This window comes from Ictalurus punctatus, chromosome 1, assembly GCF_001660625.3.
Source record: "Ictalurus punctatus breed USDA103 chromosome 1, Coco_2.0, whole genome shotgun sequence".
Lineage (NCBI taxonomy): Eukaryota > Metazoa > Chordata > Actinopteri > Siluriformes > Ictaluridae > Ictalurus > Ictalurus punctatus.
The window spans coordinates 28138045-28152633 of NC_030416.2; the positions used below are offsets into that span (position 1 = coordinate 28138045).

At 38.6% G+C, this 14589-nt stretch overlaps 1 protein-coding gene across 1 annotated transcript in view; it reads right to left on the minus strand.

The window, feature by feature from the left end:
* Positions 1–13254, minus strand: part of kcnh2b (potassium voltage-gated channel, subfamily H (eag-related), member 2b) — a 227430-nt gene extending 214176 nt beyond the window's left edge. Inside the window, exons 1-3 of the mRNA XM_017493468.3 lie at positions 13127–13254; positions 12905–13026; positions 12020–12727 (exon numbers count right to left, since the gene is read on the minus strand). Of these exons, the coding sequence (XP_017348957.1) occupies positions 12020–12095 (76 nt within the window). The 5' untranslated portion in view covers positions 12096–12727; positions 12905–13026; positions 13127–13254. The remainder of the gene's footprint in view (positions 1–12019; positions 12728–12904; positions 13027–13126) is intronic.
* Between the last annotated feature and the right edge of the window lie 1335 nt (positions 13255–14589).

Sequence of the window (14589 nt, forward strand, 5' to 3'; positions counted from 1 at the left end):
GTGGTGTGTGCTGGTGACATGAAGCAAAAGAGGGACCATCAGCAGCAATGTAATGAGACACCTCAAGCTCTATAATTAACCTAGGCATCTGCCGGAATTGTTGTCTTTCTTTCAGCTCATGACAACAGGAGTTTGTCTAACCCAAACACATCAAAAAATGAACGAAAATATGCAGCTAAAAATCACTTGCTAATCCCGACTCCCATTTAGCTCCCATTAGCTGATCCAAAAGTCTTTGTTGTCCCTGTAACTATTTAGCACATCCCATCACCTATAATCTATATAGACTGTATATATATCGTGGCATTTCATTCATGCCCCAAGTTTAGTCTGTAACACACTATCGAGTGTGACTCATCCAGTTTAAAGTGCATTTGCATAGAAGTGGGTTTAATCGCTATTTTTTTTTTCTACATTAAGGGAAACCTGTCTCATCCATGCTAAAGAACACATGAATAAAGAGGCCATACAAAAGGCAAATCAGTGTGTAGCATACAGTAGGACACAGGCGACGAGCAAGGACTGGAGCAGCTGTTAGTACGTTCATGTTAAGCAGGTGTTGAGTAATATGTTCATTTTAGCTGCCCGTGGAGAGAGCAACCTGCAGACGCAGGCTAAAATAGCGTGTGAAATACAACACACATTATGATCACACATACACTGTCCCTGACGAAACTTTCTTTAGACATGTAGAATGTTGCAAACCTGAGCCTGCATACATAGACCCACACACCATGGTAGAAGTAGAACAAATATATATCTAGACATACAGCTACTTACAGTGTAATATTATATATATATATATATATATATATATATATATATATATATATATATAAAGAACATGCATATAATATAGACAAAAGATACACGACAACTACATTAATTGTAAAAATTAATAAAAAATTGTAAAAGTAGTTTGTCACTTGTGTGATTGGCAAATGATGTCTCTTGTGGACGTGACACTAATTTATACAACATGACTGTTCCCTTTGCTTAAAATTTTATGTATGTTGTAGATAAGTTGTGAGAACTTCTTCCGGGGAGAACTGACAACCCGAGCTGAATGACTGATCTGAGGTATTCTCTGGCATCAGTCATTTACATTTGTCGCTTTACTGTGTCATCCCTAATTTGTATAGAATTGTACAGAGTGAATCTCAGTTCAGCTGTAACTTGTCGCTCCGTCTCGGTGTATTCAAATTTTTCATTACGTCAATATTTAGTATTCAAATGCATTTGAATGTGCATTTCAATTGTGTCTTTCACATGAGCATGGTAGCATGTCTTGTCGGTTTTGCACGTTGGCCTTTATGAATTTCTACGTCAAGGTTCAAAACACAGTGGTATCAAGGCCAATAAATGTGTTTATCCCCTGTAATAAAGCTGATCGCGGGGATGAATTAATATGACCAAAGGGCAGGTATGAAATTTTTTAACCCCGATTTCCAGACAAAATAAAACCATTAATTTAACAAAGTTTATAGAAATTATGATGCAGTATCTCACAATACTTTAAATATCTATTATAAAGTTGTTTTAATATAATTTTTTTTTGCTGCATGTTCACATCTCTGATGCGCCTCAAAAAGAGCATGTGAAAATGTTTTCAATTACATGCCCACAATCTGCACAGGCAGTTGTGCACATAAATTATCACTCTTTAAATCAAAGCCTGAGGGTTCATACTATATACCTTTAATTTTTGAAGCTGAAAATGGTGCTGTTTTCTTAAACAGAAAAGAAAGAAAATCACATTTAGGCAATATTATTTTATCATAAACTTTTTTCTTTCTTTTTTACATTTTTGTCTTCATACAGGAATAACTTTAATTGAATATTGAACTTTTGAATGTTAACTTTAATGAATCCAAATGACTTCCTTTTCACAATATATGCTCAGTATATAGGGTACAACCTAAAAGCACTACATATACACCGATCAACCATAACATTAAAACCACCTGCCTAATACTGTGTAGATCCTCCTTGTGCCACCAAAACAGCTCTGAACTGTCGAGACACGGACTCCACAAGACATCTGAAGGTGTGCTGTGGTATATCGCACCAAGACGCTAGCAGCAGATCCTTTAAATCCTGTAAGGCTGAGTTCACACTACAGGACTTTCAACATTGGCGGATCTCTGTGCTGTTCACACTACATGACTTGCTGTCTTGTAATCAGGATTCGTGTAGTCCTTGTGGTGTTCACACTACGTGAATGCCTGGCGACAGCAGGTCACACACTGCACGATCTGACAACGACCCGACGACTCTATCTGGTGTCCAAACTATGTTTTGTCATGAAAACACATGCGAGAAGTGACACAGATATATGACGCAAAAACCACACTGAAACAGGAGTTGTTTATTAGAAGATGGACGTAGGACAGAAACAAGCTGTTGCGAGCTGTTTGCTAGATGATTTGTGCTGAAGGAACACCAAAAAGGAAAAGATAAAGAAAGTGGGTGAAAGTATGGATTAGCACACACGGGCAGCAGGGATTGTGTGTGCTACAGAGAGTGTTGGAGATGAGTAAAAAGGTTCCTCAGGTTTCCCTTTTCCCTTCCTCCTTTGTCCTCCTGCCTTGCTCTCTCATTGGCTGTAGCTCATCGCCGCAATCACTGCCAGTGACAACACCACAGGATGTGCAGTCAGCCGACAGCTCCAGATATTTAGCATGCCAAATATCTGTGTAGCGTCACCGATGCCTCTGCGACAAGTCTGCGAGCCTAGGCGATGTATCGTTGAGTAGTTCACACATAACAATCTACTGCCGAGTGGTGACCGCAGATTGCTCGACAAGTTGCCTCTGATCAAATCTGGCTTTAAATTGTGTAGTGTGAACTAGGCTTAAGATGCAAGGTATGGCCTCCATGTGTCTGACTTCTTTGACCACCACATCCCACAGATGCATGATCGGCTTGAGATCTGGGAATTTGGACAGACGGGCTAGCCTTTGCTCCCCAACTGCATCAGTGAGCCTTGGGCCCCATGATCCTGTTGCCGGTTCACCAGTTGTCCGTTGTGCCTCCTTGGACCACTTTTGTAGGTACTAACCACTGCATACTGGGAACACCCCACAAGACCTGCTGTTTTGGAGATGATCTGACGCAGTCACTCAGCTCCTTACGCTTGCCCATTTTACCTGCTTCCAAGACATCAACTTCGAGAACTGACTTTTCACTTGCTGCCTAATACATCCCACCACGCGACAGATGCCAATGTAACAAGATAAGGGTGATTTATGGCTGATTGGTACACTACATGCCCAAAAGACCATCTGAGATTCAGACAGACTGACTGACTGGCAAAGACTGACCCAAGACTGGCTTGCAAACTTCTTACATGTATTATCACTTTTTAAATAAACATACTTTGCAAGATCTGCTGCTATAAATTGGCTAGCAGTACGAAGTCTCCTCTCCTTCAAGAAAAAAAAGAACATAAAATAGGGCTTGATTTTTGGCATCCACATATAATTTAAAGTGGTTTATTTTCTACTTTTGTGGAACCAAGAACAGCAGCACCACCAGTGTTCATAACTACAAATACACAAAATGGAATAGAGGCTTGGACTTATTTCTTTCTAGGCCACACTGTAGATTATTACAGCCTAGAGTTGTTAGTCATGTCAAGTGATTACACAGAGCAAACAACCTTGATCTGGTGTCCAATGAGGCTAATTTATTTAAGCCGGTTTCAACAACACTTCCATAACACGCCATAAGCAGTGATTGAGAAGGTCGGTGCATGTGAAATGCAATGCAATACAGTATGTAATAAACGTAAATGAGGTGGAGTTCTTTCTCGAGCACTGATTTACACATGCTTTTCAAAATGCTTTCGGAAGAGAAACTAGAAGGAAATAGACTAAACATTGTCCAGTGAAAGTACATTACACAAAAGAACAAATGAAAGAACGGTAAGATTTGTGTGGTTTAAACAAGAGAGCTGGCAAATGGCAGGCACAGCTTTTCTGTGTACCATGCTTGCTAATTTGAAAGAGACACGGCATGATTACAGACTTGAAAAACAGTTTTCAATCTGTCTTTCAATGAGTGTGCATACATGTGTAAAGCTCAACCATATCTGTTTCATAACAGTAAACCCGCATTACTGGAGGTCACTGATTTTTATATTAGATTTTTAAAAAAAGTCATACATAAAAGTACATATGTACAGCATACATCTTTGTATACCAAGTGACACCAGGGTAATTCAGCCAAAAGTTTAAGGAAATGTATTTTACATTAGGTGACTACAAGCAGAAAACAGAATCTTTTAAATGTGAATTTCATTCAAATATACATATATAATACATATATAAATTTAAATAGTTCATTTAGCCCTATCTTGCATAAATGAGTTCCAGCTACAACCTCAGAAGTGAAAAGTCCCGGCAGATCCACTTCACGAACTCAAATCAGCAGCAGAGAGAGACAAGCAGGTGGAGGGAGCCATTACTTTTTTATAGGGATGTAAAAATGCAGAACCTTTAATCAGAGTAAGGAGAAATGTGGAGAGCCTAGGGGTTTTAGTACCTCCCAGACTTTCGTCTCTGTCTGTGTGTGTGTGTCTCCTTACACCCCCCAGCTCTAATAATATTGCACTCAGTAGCAGTTAAAGACACAAGGCAGAGTGCTTAGAATAAGAATAGCTGAAAAGAAGAGGCAAATGGAGAAATAGAAGAAATGCACTTAGTCTAATAGACCGAGAAGAATGCTGAGAGATGGATTAAAGAAGAGCTGCAACAACTAATCGATAAAATCAATAATAATAGATCATTAAAATAATCGACAACAAGTTTGATTATGGATTAGTTGGGTCTGTGACGTCACTGTGGATAACCCCCATCAGTGACATCACTTCACAATGGTGAAAAACGCATTTCTATGAATAAAACACATCTGGAAAACAGCGGAGGTCACAGAGTGAGCTGCTGAGGGAAAAGTGCATGGACCAGGTCGTCCAAAACATGAGAATGTTAAGCGCCTCAAACAAACTCGTAAGTGTATTAACGCGGCTTGTCGTGTCAGACGCTGTGACCGATGCGGGTGCTATTTAATGTGTTCCAGACATGTTTTCTTCAGCGCATGACATTTTTTGCCTTTATATCCTTATCTGTAAATGTTAGAAATTCACATTTTCATTTTAAATAAAGTCTCGTCCTGACAGCGAGTGAGTCTCCATTAAACTTCACTGAATAAGTGCGAGTCCACGCGTGCGCGTCAATCAAACCGCGCAATAGAAAGGAAGCACAATAACTCTGACTAAAATATTAATTTTGACCAAATGTGTTGTTTTATGCTATGCTTAGCAATATTTAGAAACAAAAGCAATTGTGTGTTTTTTTTTTGTTTTTGTTTTTTTACGAGAGCAGTAACTGTAATGGGGTTATAACATGTAATTGTATATAAATGTAAGAAGTGTCATACTTTACAGAATAAAGCAACGTGTTACTGTGTACAAATGAGTGAATGTGTGTGTTACTGAAGAACATTCATCCTCTTACCAGTTAACACTATCTTTTTAGCATTTTTACTCTAGTACTTTAACTTCTGCTTTAAAGCTTGTGGACAATCAGTTTGTTTTTTGTTTTTTTTTCAGAATATAATGTTAGTAGTTTTTTTAAAATACTTTTGCACAATGTATAGCATTAACCCACATAGATACATTTGATACCTTTTTCATAGCCTTCAATTTGCACAGTGTTTGAAGGACAACATCAGGCAGAATGTGAAATAATATGTTTTTTTCGAAAAAAGAATTCAAATACAGGACATAAAAATGGCCTTTTAATCCAACTAATCAATTAATTGAAGAAATAACCAGCAGATTAATCGTTTATCAAAATAATCATTAGTTGCAGCCTTAGATTACAGATATAGGTACTATTAACCCTCATGATCTGTTTAGGTATAAATTAAGTATTTAAGATTTATTGAATAGAGTAGAATATCATTTTATAATCTTTATATGCTTTGAATAATTTCTCTCATTTTAATTAAAACCATTTCAAATAACACTGATATTACATAGATTACATTCAAGATGTTTTGACTAGAGAGTAGCAAGATAATATAAAAGTAATTTAGATATAAATTAAGCATTTAAAGATTAATAGAATACAATTTTATAATCTTTATGTGCTTTGAATAATTTATTTCATTTTTATTAAAACCATTTAAAATAACATTGGAATAACATTTTATACAGATTACGACATTAAAGTCATTCAAAATGACTGGTCTTTGTAACATAAATGGCTTTTGCATTCACAGCTTGCCATTGCAAGCATGTAAATGGCTTTTGTGTATCTGTTTCTATAAATATAGTTACGGACTGAGATAATGAACATAAGACACTATACTACTAAAAGATTTTAAACAGTTTACAAATGCACTGCCATATAAATCAACCTTCTAGCACATCTGTCTCAAAGCAGACATCCATTGCTAAGTAGTGAAGAGAATGTAATGGTTAAGTTGGTGTTGTATGATGCCCCCCTCCCCCGGGAACCAGGTACTGAATCTGTGCCCTGAATAGTTGCCCTGGTGATGGTTATGTTTGTGCACATGGTCTAGTGTTTAATATCCTCCCCTGGTTCTGCCGCTCTACACACATCTAATTGGAGTCAGGTGAGTCCAGCTGTTGCCCTGCGGAGAAGGCTTAACGTGATAACCATGTGCCTGGAGATACATATCGTGCGAGGTATGATGGCTTTAACGCATTGATCGTAAATGGGGTCAAAAGTCCAGTGGAGTACAGTGTAAAAATAATTTTTTGGGACGAATTAAAGAGGACAATGACAGGTGTGAGAAACACATGCAGCTTGGCTTGTGTGGTAAAAGACAACCAAGAACCGAGATGAAGCACTACTACTTTTAACTTGATATCTAGAACTGCACAAATGTTGTGCCTGCAATAAAATTGACATTTAAAAGGGTGCATTCTAACAAATAGCCTACTACTAAAACTGCAACATCATCTTTAAAATTAAGTATCAGCAATCACTTCTTTAAAGAGCAAAACATACAATAAGCAGCTAAAAGAAAGCGGGAAAGGTCAAACAGCGAAGCACTTCACATTGAAGTTGCCATTAATGATTAAATGACAAACTAGTTTTACTGCAGTGCTAAAAAAAAAAAAAAGAAACTCCTGGGAAAAGCAAATTCTCAATTAGAGGAATGGTATTCATTATCAATGCATTAATAAAGCATCAATAAATAATTGATGTGCAATACAAGCCATTTCATAATATCAGCATGGCTCCTCAGTGTCTGGCAAAGCAAATAAAAAGATACCCATCAATATTTGGCGGCTGTCCTAGGATTGCTAGAGCGCCACGAGTTGATGACAGGGTGAATAATGTCTGCTCAATTAATTATGCATCATGAAATATGCAGTCACGTCAACACTGAATTTGGCATATATGTGTATCTCCTTGATTTTCTGATGCCACCCCACTATTCAGAGGTCTAGAGACTACATGCTTTACAAGGTGCTTTACAATGCTTTATAATCAGTTAGATATGAACAAATCAGCTCATACCAATATGGAAATGGTACAGTGCAGCAATCTGTTGTACTGGGAAGCAGACTATGATATACAATATTTACAATTTGTGACATATCTAAAGAAAACGCAGTACTGATAGGTGACCTTAAAGAAAATGGCATAACCATTAAGAAATGGCATTAATGGAAGGCATTAGTGGGGTTTTTTTGGTACATTTTCCTTTGCACAAAGGTGAGACTATAAGTATTTTCTCATTTCAGTTAGAGAGAGTCAATGGATAAAGCCGTCTTGTCCTTGAACAGCTTTTACTCATTATCAGAATCACTGCAATTTTTTTTTTATAAATGGCAGCTTTCAGGATAGGATTGTGGAGTCTTAAAATCCATCATAAATCCCTTAAACACTTTTTTCCATTAAAATGAAAGCCAACACCATCCTCAAATATATTGTATCCTAATATATATGTTGCTGGTACATTCCAAAGAATAGGAATGCAAACAAATTTAAACAAATAAAAATGACATGATTTGATAGTGTGCAACGTCTTATGAGTTGTAAATAAAACTGGAACAAACACTGACGTCTGCCTTAATCTTAATCTTAACCTAAGCCTCTGCAGTGGTGGCTTGCCCATAGGGGCAGGTGGAGCAAAGCCCCACCACATCAAGTATATCAACCGTTCAACCAATGGTAATCTTCATAAAGGCTTCATTCACAGATCCATACATTATAAATTCTGTTGAAATACTAATTACTAATTATTGAGATACTGGTTGCGAATTCTGTTTCTGCGAACAGAAATTCCAATCAGTTGATTTGCTCGCCTTTCTAGATGTTGTACAATCTGTATGCTCAATGCGCCATATAGTTATTATAGTGGTCAAAATGGGAACTACAACAAGCACTAACAGACTCGTTGGGGAAGTAATCACTCTTCCCCATGCTTGCTCTATGAACATTTTCAGTGGAGGAGGAATGTCAGACTAGGCAGTTAATAACAGGGTTGTCAAATCAGTTAATTTAAAAATACTTCTGACTACCAAGATCTTGTCTTATAGCACATAATCAGAAATAAATCTAATACATTTCTGCAAAGGCAAATATGCAAGTGTATACAGTGTGTCTATGATGTACATAACCATTTCTATTGTAATATATATTGCAAAGATTGGAAGAGGGAAAGGGGGATTATAGAGTGGTTAATGTCTGTTCATTGGAAATGCGTGTGCACCATGGTGATCTTTTTCCCCACACAAAGGCTGAGAAAAAGACAAATGCCTCTCCCTTTTTCAGTTTTTCAGTTTTGGTCTGTTTTCGGGTCTTTTGTGTACCTTTAGAAATGTGCTTTACGCGCGTGTGTGATTTATTTATTTATTTTTAATTCGGCTGGAAATTTTGCTGAAAATTGTAAACTCTTTTTAACGGTGATGGAGCCACCTGCCGTAGAGAACAAAAGGTACATCTAAAACTGAGCTGCTATACTGTATGGTGAATCATTTTATGTTTTTGACTCTCAGCTGCCTATTATGGGATTATGCTAAAAATGCACTTGATAGTAGCCTGTAGCATAAGTCAAATGTGAAAACCTTTGGCTTTGATTGAAGCCTTTGCATCTTTCCATACAACTTCTTGCAACCATTCTGTCTAACAATGACTTAGAGTACCATTATGAATCAGACTTTTGTCTAAAAGCTCTGCTAATTGTAAATGACCAAATATAAAGCAGTGCTGAAATAGAGATGGGACAGCCAAGCATTTTTAGATGTTATTTGCATGTCTATACTAATCAGAAGCAATCAGATTTCACTTCACTGAATCCACTTTATCGGGACTAATTTATGTTCCCTGAAGTCCAGGCTGATGGAAATTGAGACTATCAAGCATACAATGGTTTTGGACAGGTGTTAAAAAATTTATGCCAACAACTGAAAAGACAAATCTAGTAAGAAAAACTAAAATAAAACAGGACTACCTAATACACAGGCAACATCGTCTATTAGCACATACCACAATTTGTTATGTATTGTACATACAATTTTTTAATTATGAATCATTTCAAATATAATGAAAATTGAAAGTGTGTTTAAAATCAATTTGAAAGAAAATACTAGGCATAATTCTAGCTATGTCTAAGATTGAGGCCTATTGTTTTAAACTGGGATAAAACAAGGAGCACACATCTAGGCATTTTCCCATGTCCTACAAAAGAGCCTTAACACATATGCACTGACCCAGGATCATTTTTCTCCTTTAGTCTGAAAAATAATATACAACACAAGGCCTTGGTCAGCACAACAGATGTCCATAACAAACAGCACATCACCCACACAAGTACTAATGAGACTAAAATATGAAACTCCTTAAATTCCCTGGCCTTATACAGAAGAAATCAGCCCACTGAAGGGAATTTAAAAATAAATCAGTTTGTTAATAATCCTTAGACTGACTATCTGAGGAGATTCACTATCTTGAGGATACTATCAAGTGTTCCTGATAGTACGAGTTAACATCAGGGACAAGAACACACGTGCTCCCAAGGACAAAAATGAAACTGTGGTGACTAAATTCAAGCTCTTAATTGTATGTACATCTCTATCGGTCATAAATAATATGTAATAGCAGATCTTAACACAGAGTAAGCAACTCCCAAATGAATTATTTTAACAAAGTCTCAGAACGTCGTGAAGTGGAAATGATATTAAAGGGAAACCGCACCCTGATAAAACACCATCAGAAGTGTGTTCCACTCCTCACTTTTTTTTCTGGCACACACACACACACACAGAGAGAGAGAGAGAGAGAGAGAGAGAGAGAGAGAGAGAGAGAGAGAGAGAGAGAGAGAGAGAGAGAGAGGGGTGTTTATTGCAGGATTACTCACACCGGTGCTGTTTATGCAGTGGGAAAGATCAGTCCTGTGATGTCACTCATAACTCAGCTAGACTGGGATTTGGAGAGTCTCAGATTTGCAAAAAAAAAAACAACTGTGATTTTTTTAAAGATAGCACTATGACACTTTCTTGTATTAACTGTTCCCAGGTTTTTAAACTCAACATAATTAACCAGGTCAAACTGAAACTTAAAGTATCTACCAGTCCAGGTCATATTGTCCTTCCGAATGTGATTAAAAAAATGAAAGAACCATCAATCCGGCAGCCCTGCTCAGATGGACGTTCTAGATTGAATAGTCTCTGTTATTCATATCATGCAAACATTCTCTAAAATGCTAGAACAATGTTGTGTTCTAAAAGATGGCATCTGTGACATGCATGCGTTAGCATTATTTACACTTTCAGCAGTAAACATGTGTTCATGCATTAGTGCTTGTTATTACATTAGACAAGAGGTGTTAAACCAGTAGGTGTTAACCCAGCATTTCTCAGCATGCTGTAATTTTATTCCATTTGTCTATGTGTACAGAAGGATGTGACGGGGAGAGAAATCCACCACATCTTCCTAAATGGATCCTTCAGGCGGTCTGTTCTGCAACTGATCACTGACTGAAATCATATCGATTCCTGTTGTCCTGTACAACATTCTTATTTTTAATTTCCCTCCTGGATAAGCATTCCTACCAGAAGATGTCATCTGTTTCAATGATCTTTATGTAGCAGAAAATGTTGAGTTTAGTACACTGACTCAGTCCAGTTGAAGGAGTATGTTCAGAAAGTACTCCATTCATGTTATGTGAATGCTATCTCTTTAAAAAAAAAAAGGGGGGGGGGGGGGCTCATAAGTTTAGTGCACTGATTGACATTATTCTAATTGATATTCACTTGAAATAAATGTTCAGCTTCATCATTCTGTCAAAAACAACAACAAATGGCACATGATGCCTGAACTAAACACAGACTACATCAGTAAGAGTTTATTTATTAATTTGTCCCAAGTTTAGGTTTCTTTATTAATTATTAGACGCTCAACTTATTGTATTACACATGGTGGGCAGGTCAGCATGAACCCAGGTAATGCTTATGCTCACTTTACTGTTACACGTGAGTTTGATTTTTGGGGAAAATGTTGTGAATATATTCCAAATTTGTGTGACATTATAAAAAATATTTTAAATGGCTTATTATTATTATTATTATTATTATTATTATTATTATTATTATTATTATTATTATTTAACCAATACCTAGAGTGCTGCTGGCTGGCACTGTAAATAAAAAGATTAATTATTCCTGTATCAAATAATCTAGGAATTCTGGTGAGGAACATATGAGTACTGTTGGTATTATTATTATTATTATTATTAGTAGTAGTAGTAGTAGTAGTAGTGATGGTGCAAAATAACCAATAATAATAATAATAATAATAATAATAATAATAATAATAATAAATTATTATTATGGTTGTTGTTGTTATTATTATTATTAATTATTATTCCACTTGTTTTCCAAGAACCTCTTTAACATGGTTACTGGAACTACCTCACTTTTTTCGAGTTCTGCCTTTTGAAGAACCCCTGGAAGTTTGCATAAACAGCCTAAACTTACTCTGACTTTCGAATTTCCTGATGATGGTATCCAGAAAAGTGTTCTGGGGCGCCACGTGTCCGCGTCGCACCGGCATCCTGATGCGCTGGTCCGGATGCGGCGCGTCTCCGGAGCTGAAGCTGAGCCTCACGCACCTCTACACGGTGAGCGGAGAGGGCCACGCCGACAGCGCCCGCACAACTTCATCAGCGAGCCGCGGGACGGGAAAGCGAGCCGCGCGCTCATCCGAACCCCCTGCCGCTTCCACTTTGCCTTATCCTTATTCACTTCACCTCCGTCTCCTAGTGAGTGAGTGTGTGTGTGTGTGTGTGTGTGTGTGTGTGTGTGTGTGTGTGTGTGTGTGTTGTAGAAAAGAAGAAGAAAAGCTGCTATCCTTTCTCCGGTTCAGGATGAAGTGGTGCCAGCGCGCTTACTTCGTGCCACTTCGAGTCGGAGGCACAACTCTCACCATGAGCCCTCAAACCAAACTGACGTTGGCCCAATCCCAGGTTGGAATGTTTTTCTTTCCTTCTTTGAGCGCTTTCTTTTCTTGAATCCAGCACCCTGGCGGTAACGCGTGTGGAGATGTGGAGACGTCAGTTGTGTTGGAGATGTTTCAGCGCGCGCTGGAGCTCACACCGGCGGCGGCGACACCTCCTTAACCCCTTCCGCTCTGCTTGGAGAGCTACAAAACATCACAGCGCGCACCAAAAGCGCCACATCAGCATCCTGAAATTCATCAAACACTGATCAAACAGAATACAGATACAACTCCGACATGCTTCAGGATGTTTATCATGTGTTCAGCATGCAGGTCCGACAAGAAACAACAACAACAACAACACCAATAATAATAATAATAATAATAATAATAATAATAATAATAATAATAATAATAATACGCACAACAAAAGATTGATTTTGCTGATTGAAATGATGATTATTTCGAAAGCGCACGCGACAGGTGCGTCATTTTCTTCAGCAGGTGTAGACTATTGTTCATGTAGCCGCACCTCTTACTGATATTACTGATAAGAAACAAACCGCGACACAATAGTGAACTGTAATGAAGCCTATTTCATGATGAGGTTAAAAACACAAGAGTTCACACAAAGCATGCCGCCTCACCTCGCTCCCGTCTGCCCTGGTCTGTGTGTGTGTGTGAGTGTGAGTCAGTGTGTGTAGCCTACGTGACGGACTTAAAAGGTGCTTTGTCTGCTTGATGGACGCAGCTGTAGGGTTTTCACCGCCACACACACTGTAGCTGCTACGTCACCGTGGCGTGGACGTGGGGTTTCCCTACCGAAACACTGAGAGGCGGGCTGTGTCCCAAAGCCTCTCAGTGATACTCTGCTGAGCAGTGTGGCACAAATGTGCACAAATCCTACCAATGTCACCAATATCTTACACTTTAGTGTTGCATGGTGCGCTTTTGGGACAAAGCCATGTACATCGAGCGTTTTGTTACGAAATAGGCTGCTGCTATTTATTTGGGACAGCCGTAGAAAAAAGCGCGATCAGCTCTCAAGTTTAATGTTTTGAACTGCATTTCCTTCTACAGCTTTTTCTGCTTTATCGATCTGTTTTTGCAGGTCGTGATGGTGTGGTTTAAATTTTTGGGGGGTAAAAAAAAAACCCCTTCCAGGCTTTCCTCGGTCAAGGGATTCGTGGTTTTATCCGGTGTTTCCGCTAGGGGGCGATCTGTGCCCTCCTCCCTCATCACTCCCTTATTTAGGCAGGAGCGCGCCGGGAGGCCGGTGAGAACTTCCAGCTTCCCAGTGGTACACACTCCTCCTTCTCCTCTGTCCACAAAATCCTCACTCTCCAATCTCTCTCTCTCTCTCTCTCTCTCTCTCTCTCTGTCTCTCTCTCTCTCTCTCTCTCTCTCTCTCTCTGTGTCTGTCTGTCTCTGTCTCTCTCTCTCTCTCTCTCTCTCTCTCTCTCTCTCTCTCTCTCTCTCTCTGTGTCTGTCCGTCTCTCTCTCGCTCACTCTCTGTCTGTCTGTCTCTCTCTCTCTCTCTCTGCCTGTCTGTCTCTCTTTCACTATCTGTCTGTCTCTCTCTATCTGTCTCTCTCTCTCTTGCTCTCTCTGTCTCTCTCTCACATACTCTCTATCTGTCTGTCTTTCTCTGCCTTTCTCTCTGCCTCTCTCTCACACACTCTGTCTCTCTCTCTGTGTCTCTCTCAACCTCTTCCTCACACACACATACACACACCGTTCTCTCTGACAAAATATAAACAGTACACCTACAATGAAAGTGCTTATGAGAAGAGCTGCAGCGTTGTACAAACACACACACACACACACACACACACACACACACACACACACACACACACACACAACATTCTCGCTAACAAAATATTCACAGTACACCTACAAGACAGAGGTTATGAGAAGAGCTGTAATGTTGTGTACACACACACACACACACACACACACACACACACACTATACATATACACTAGTATTGCACACACCCTTTTTCTATTTTATTTGATTACATATACAGAAATAATGTCGTCAGGAAACATTTAGTCTAAAATGTCTAAAATTGTATGAATGATAAACTACCACGGCATTCCTGACT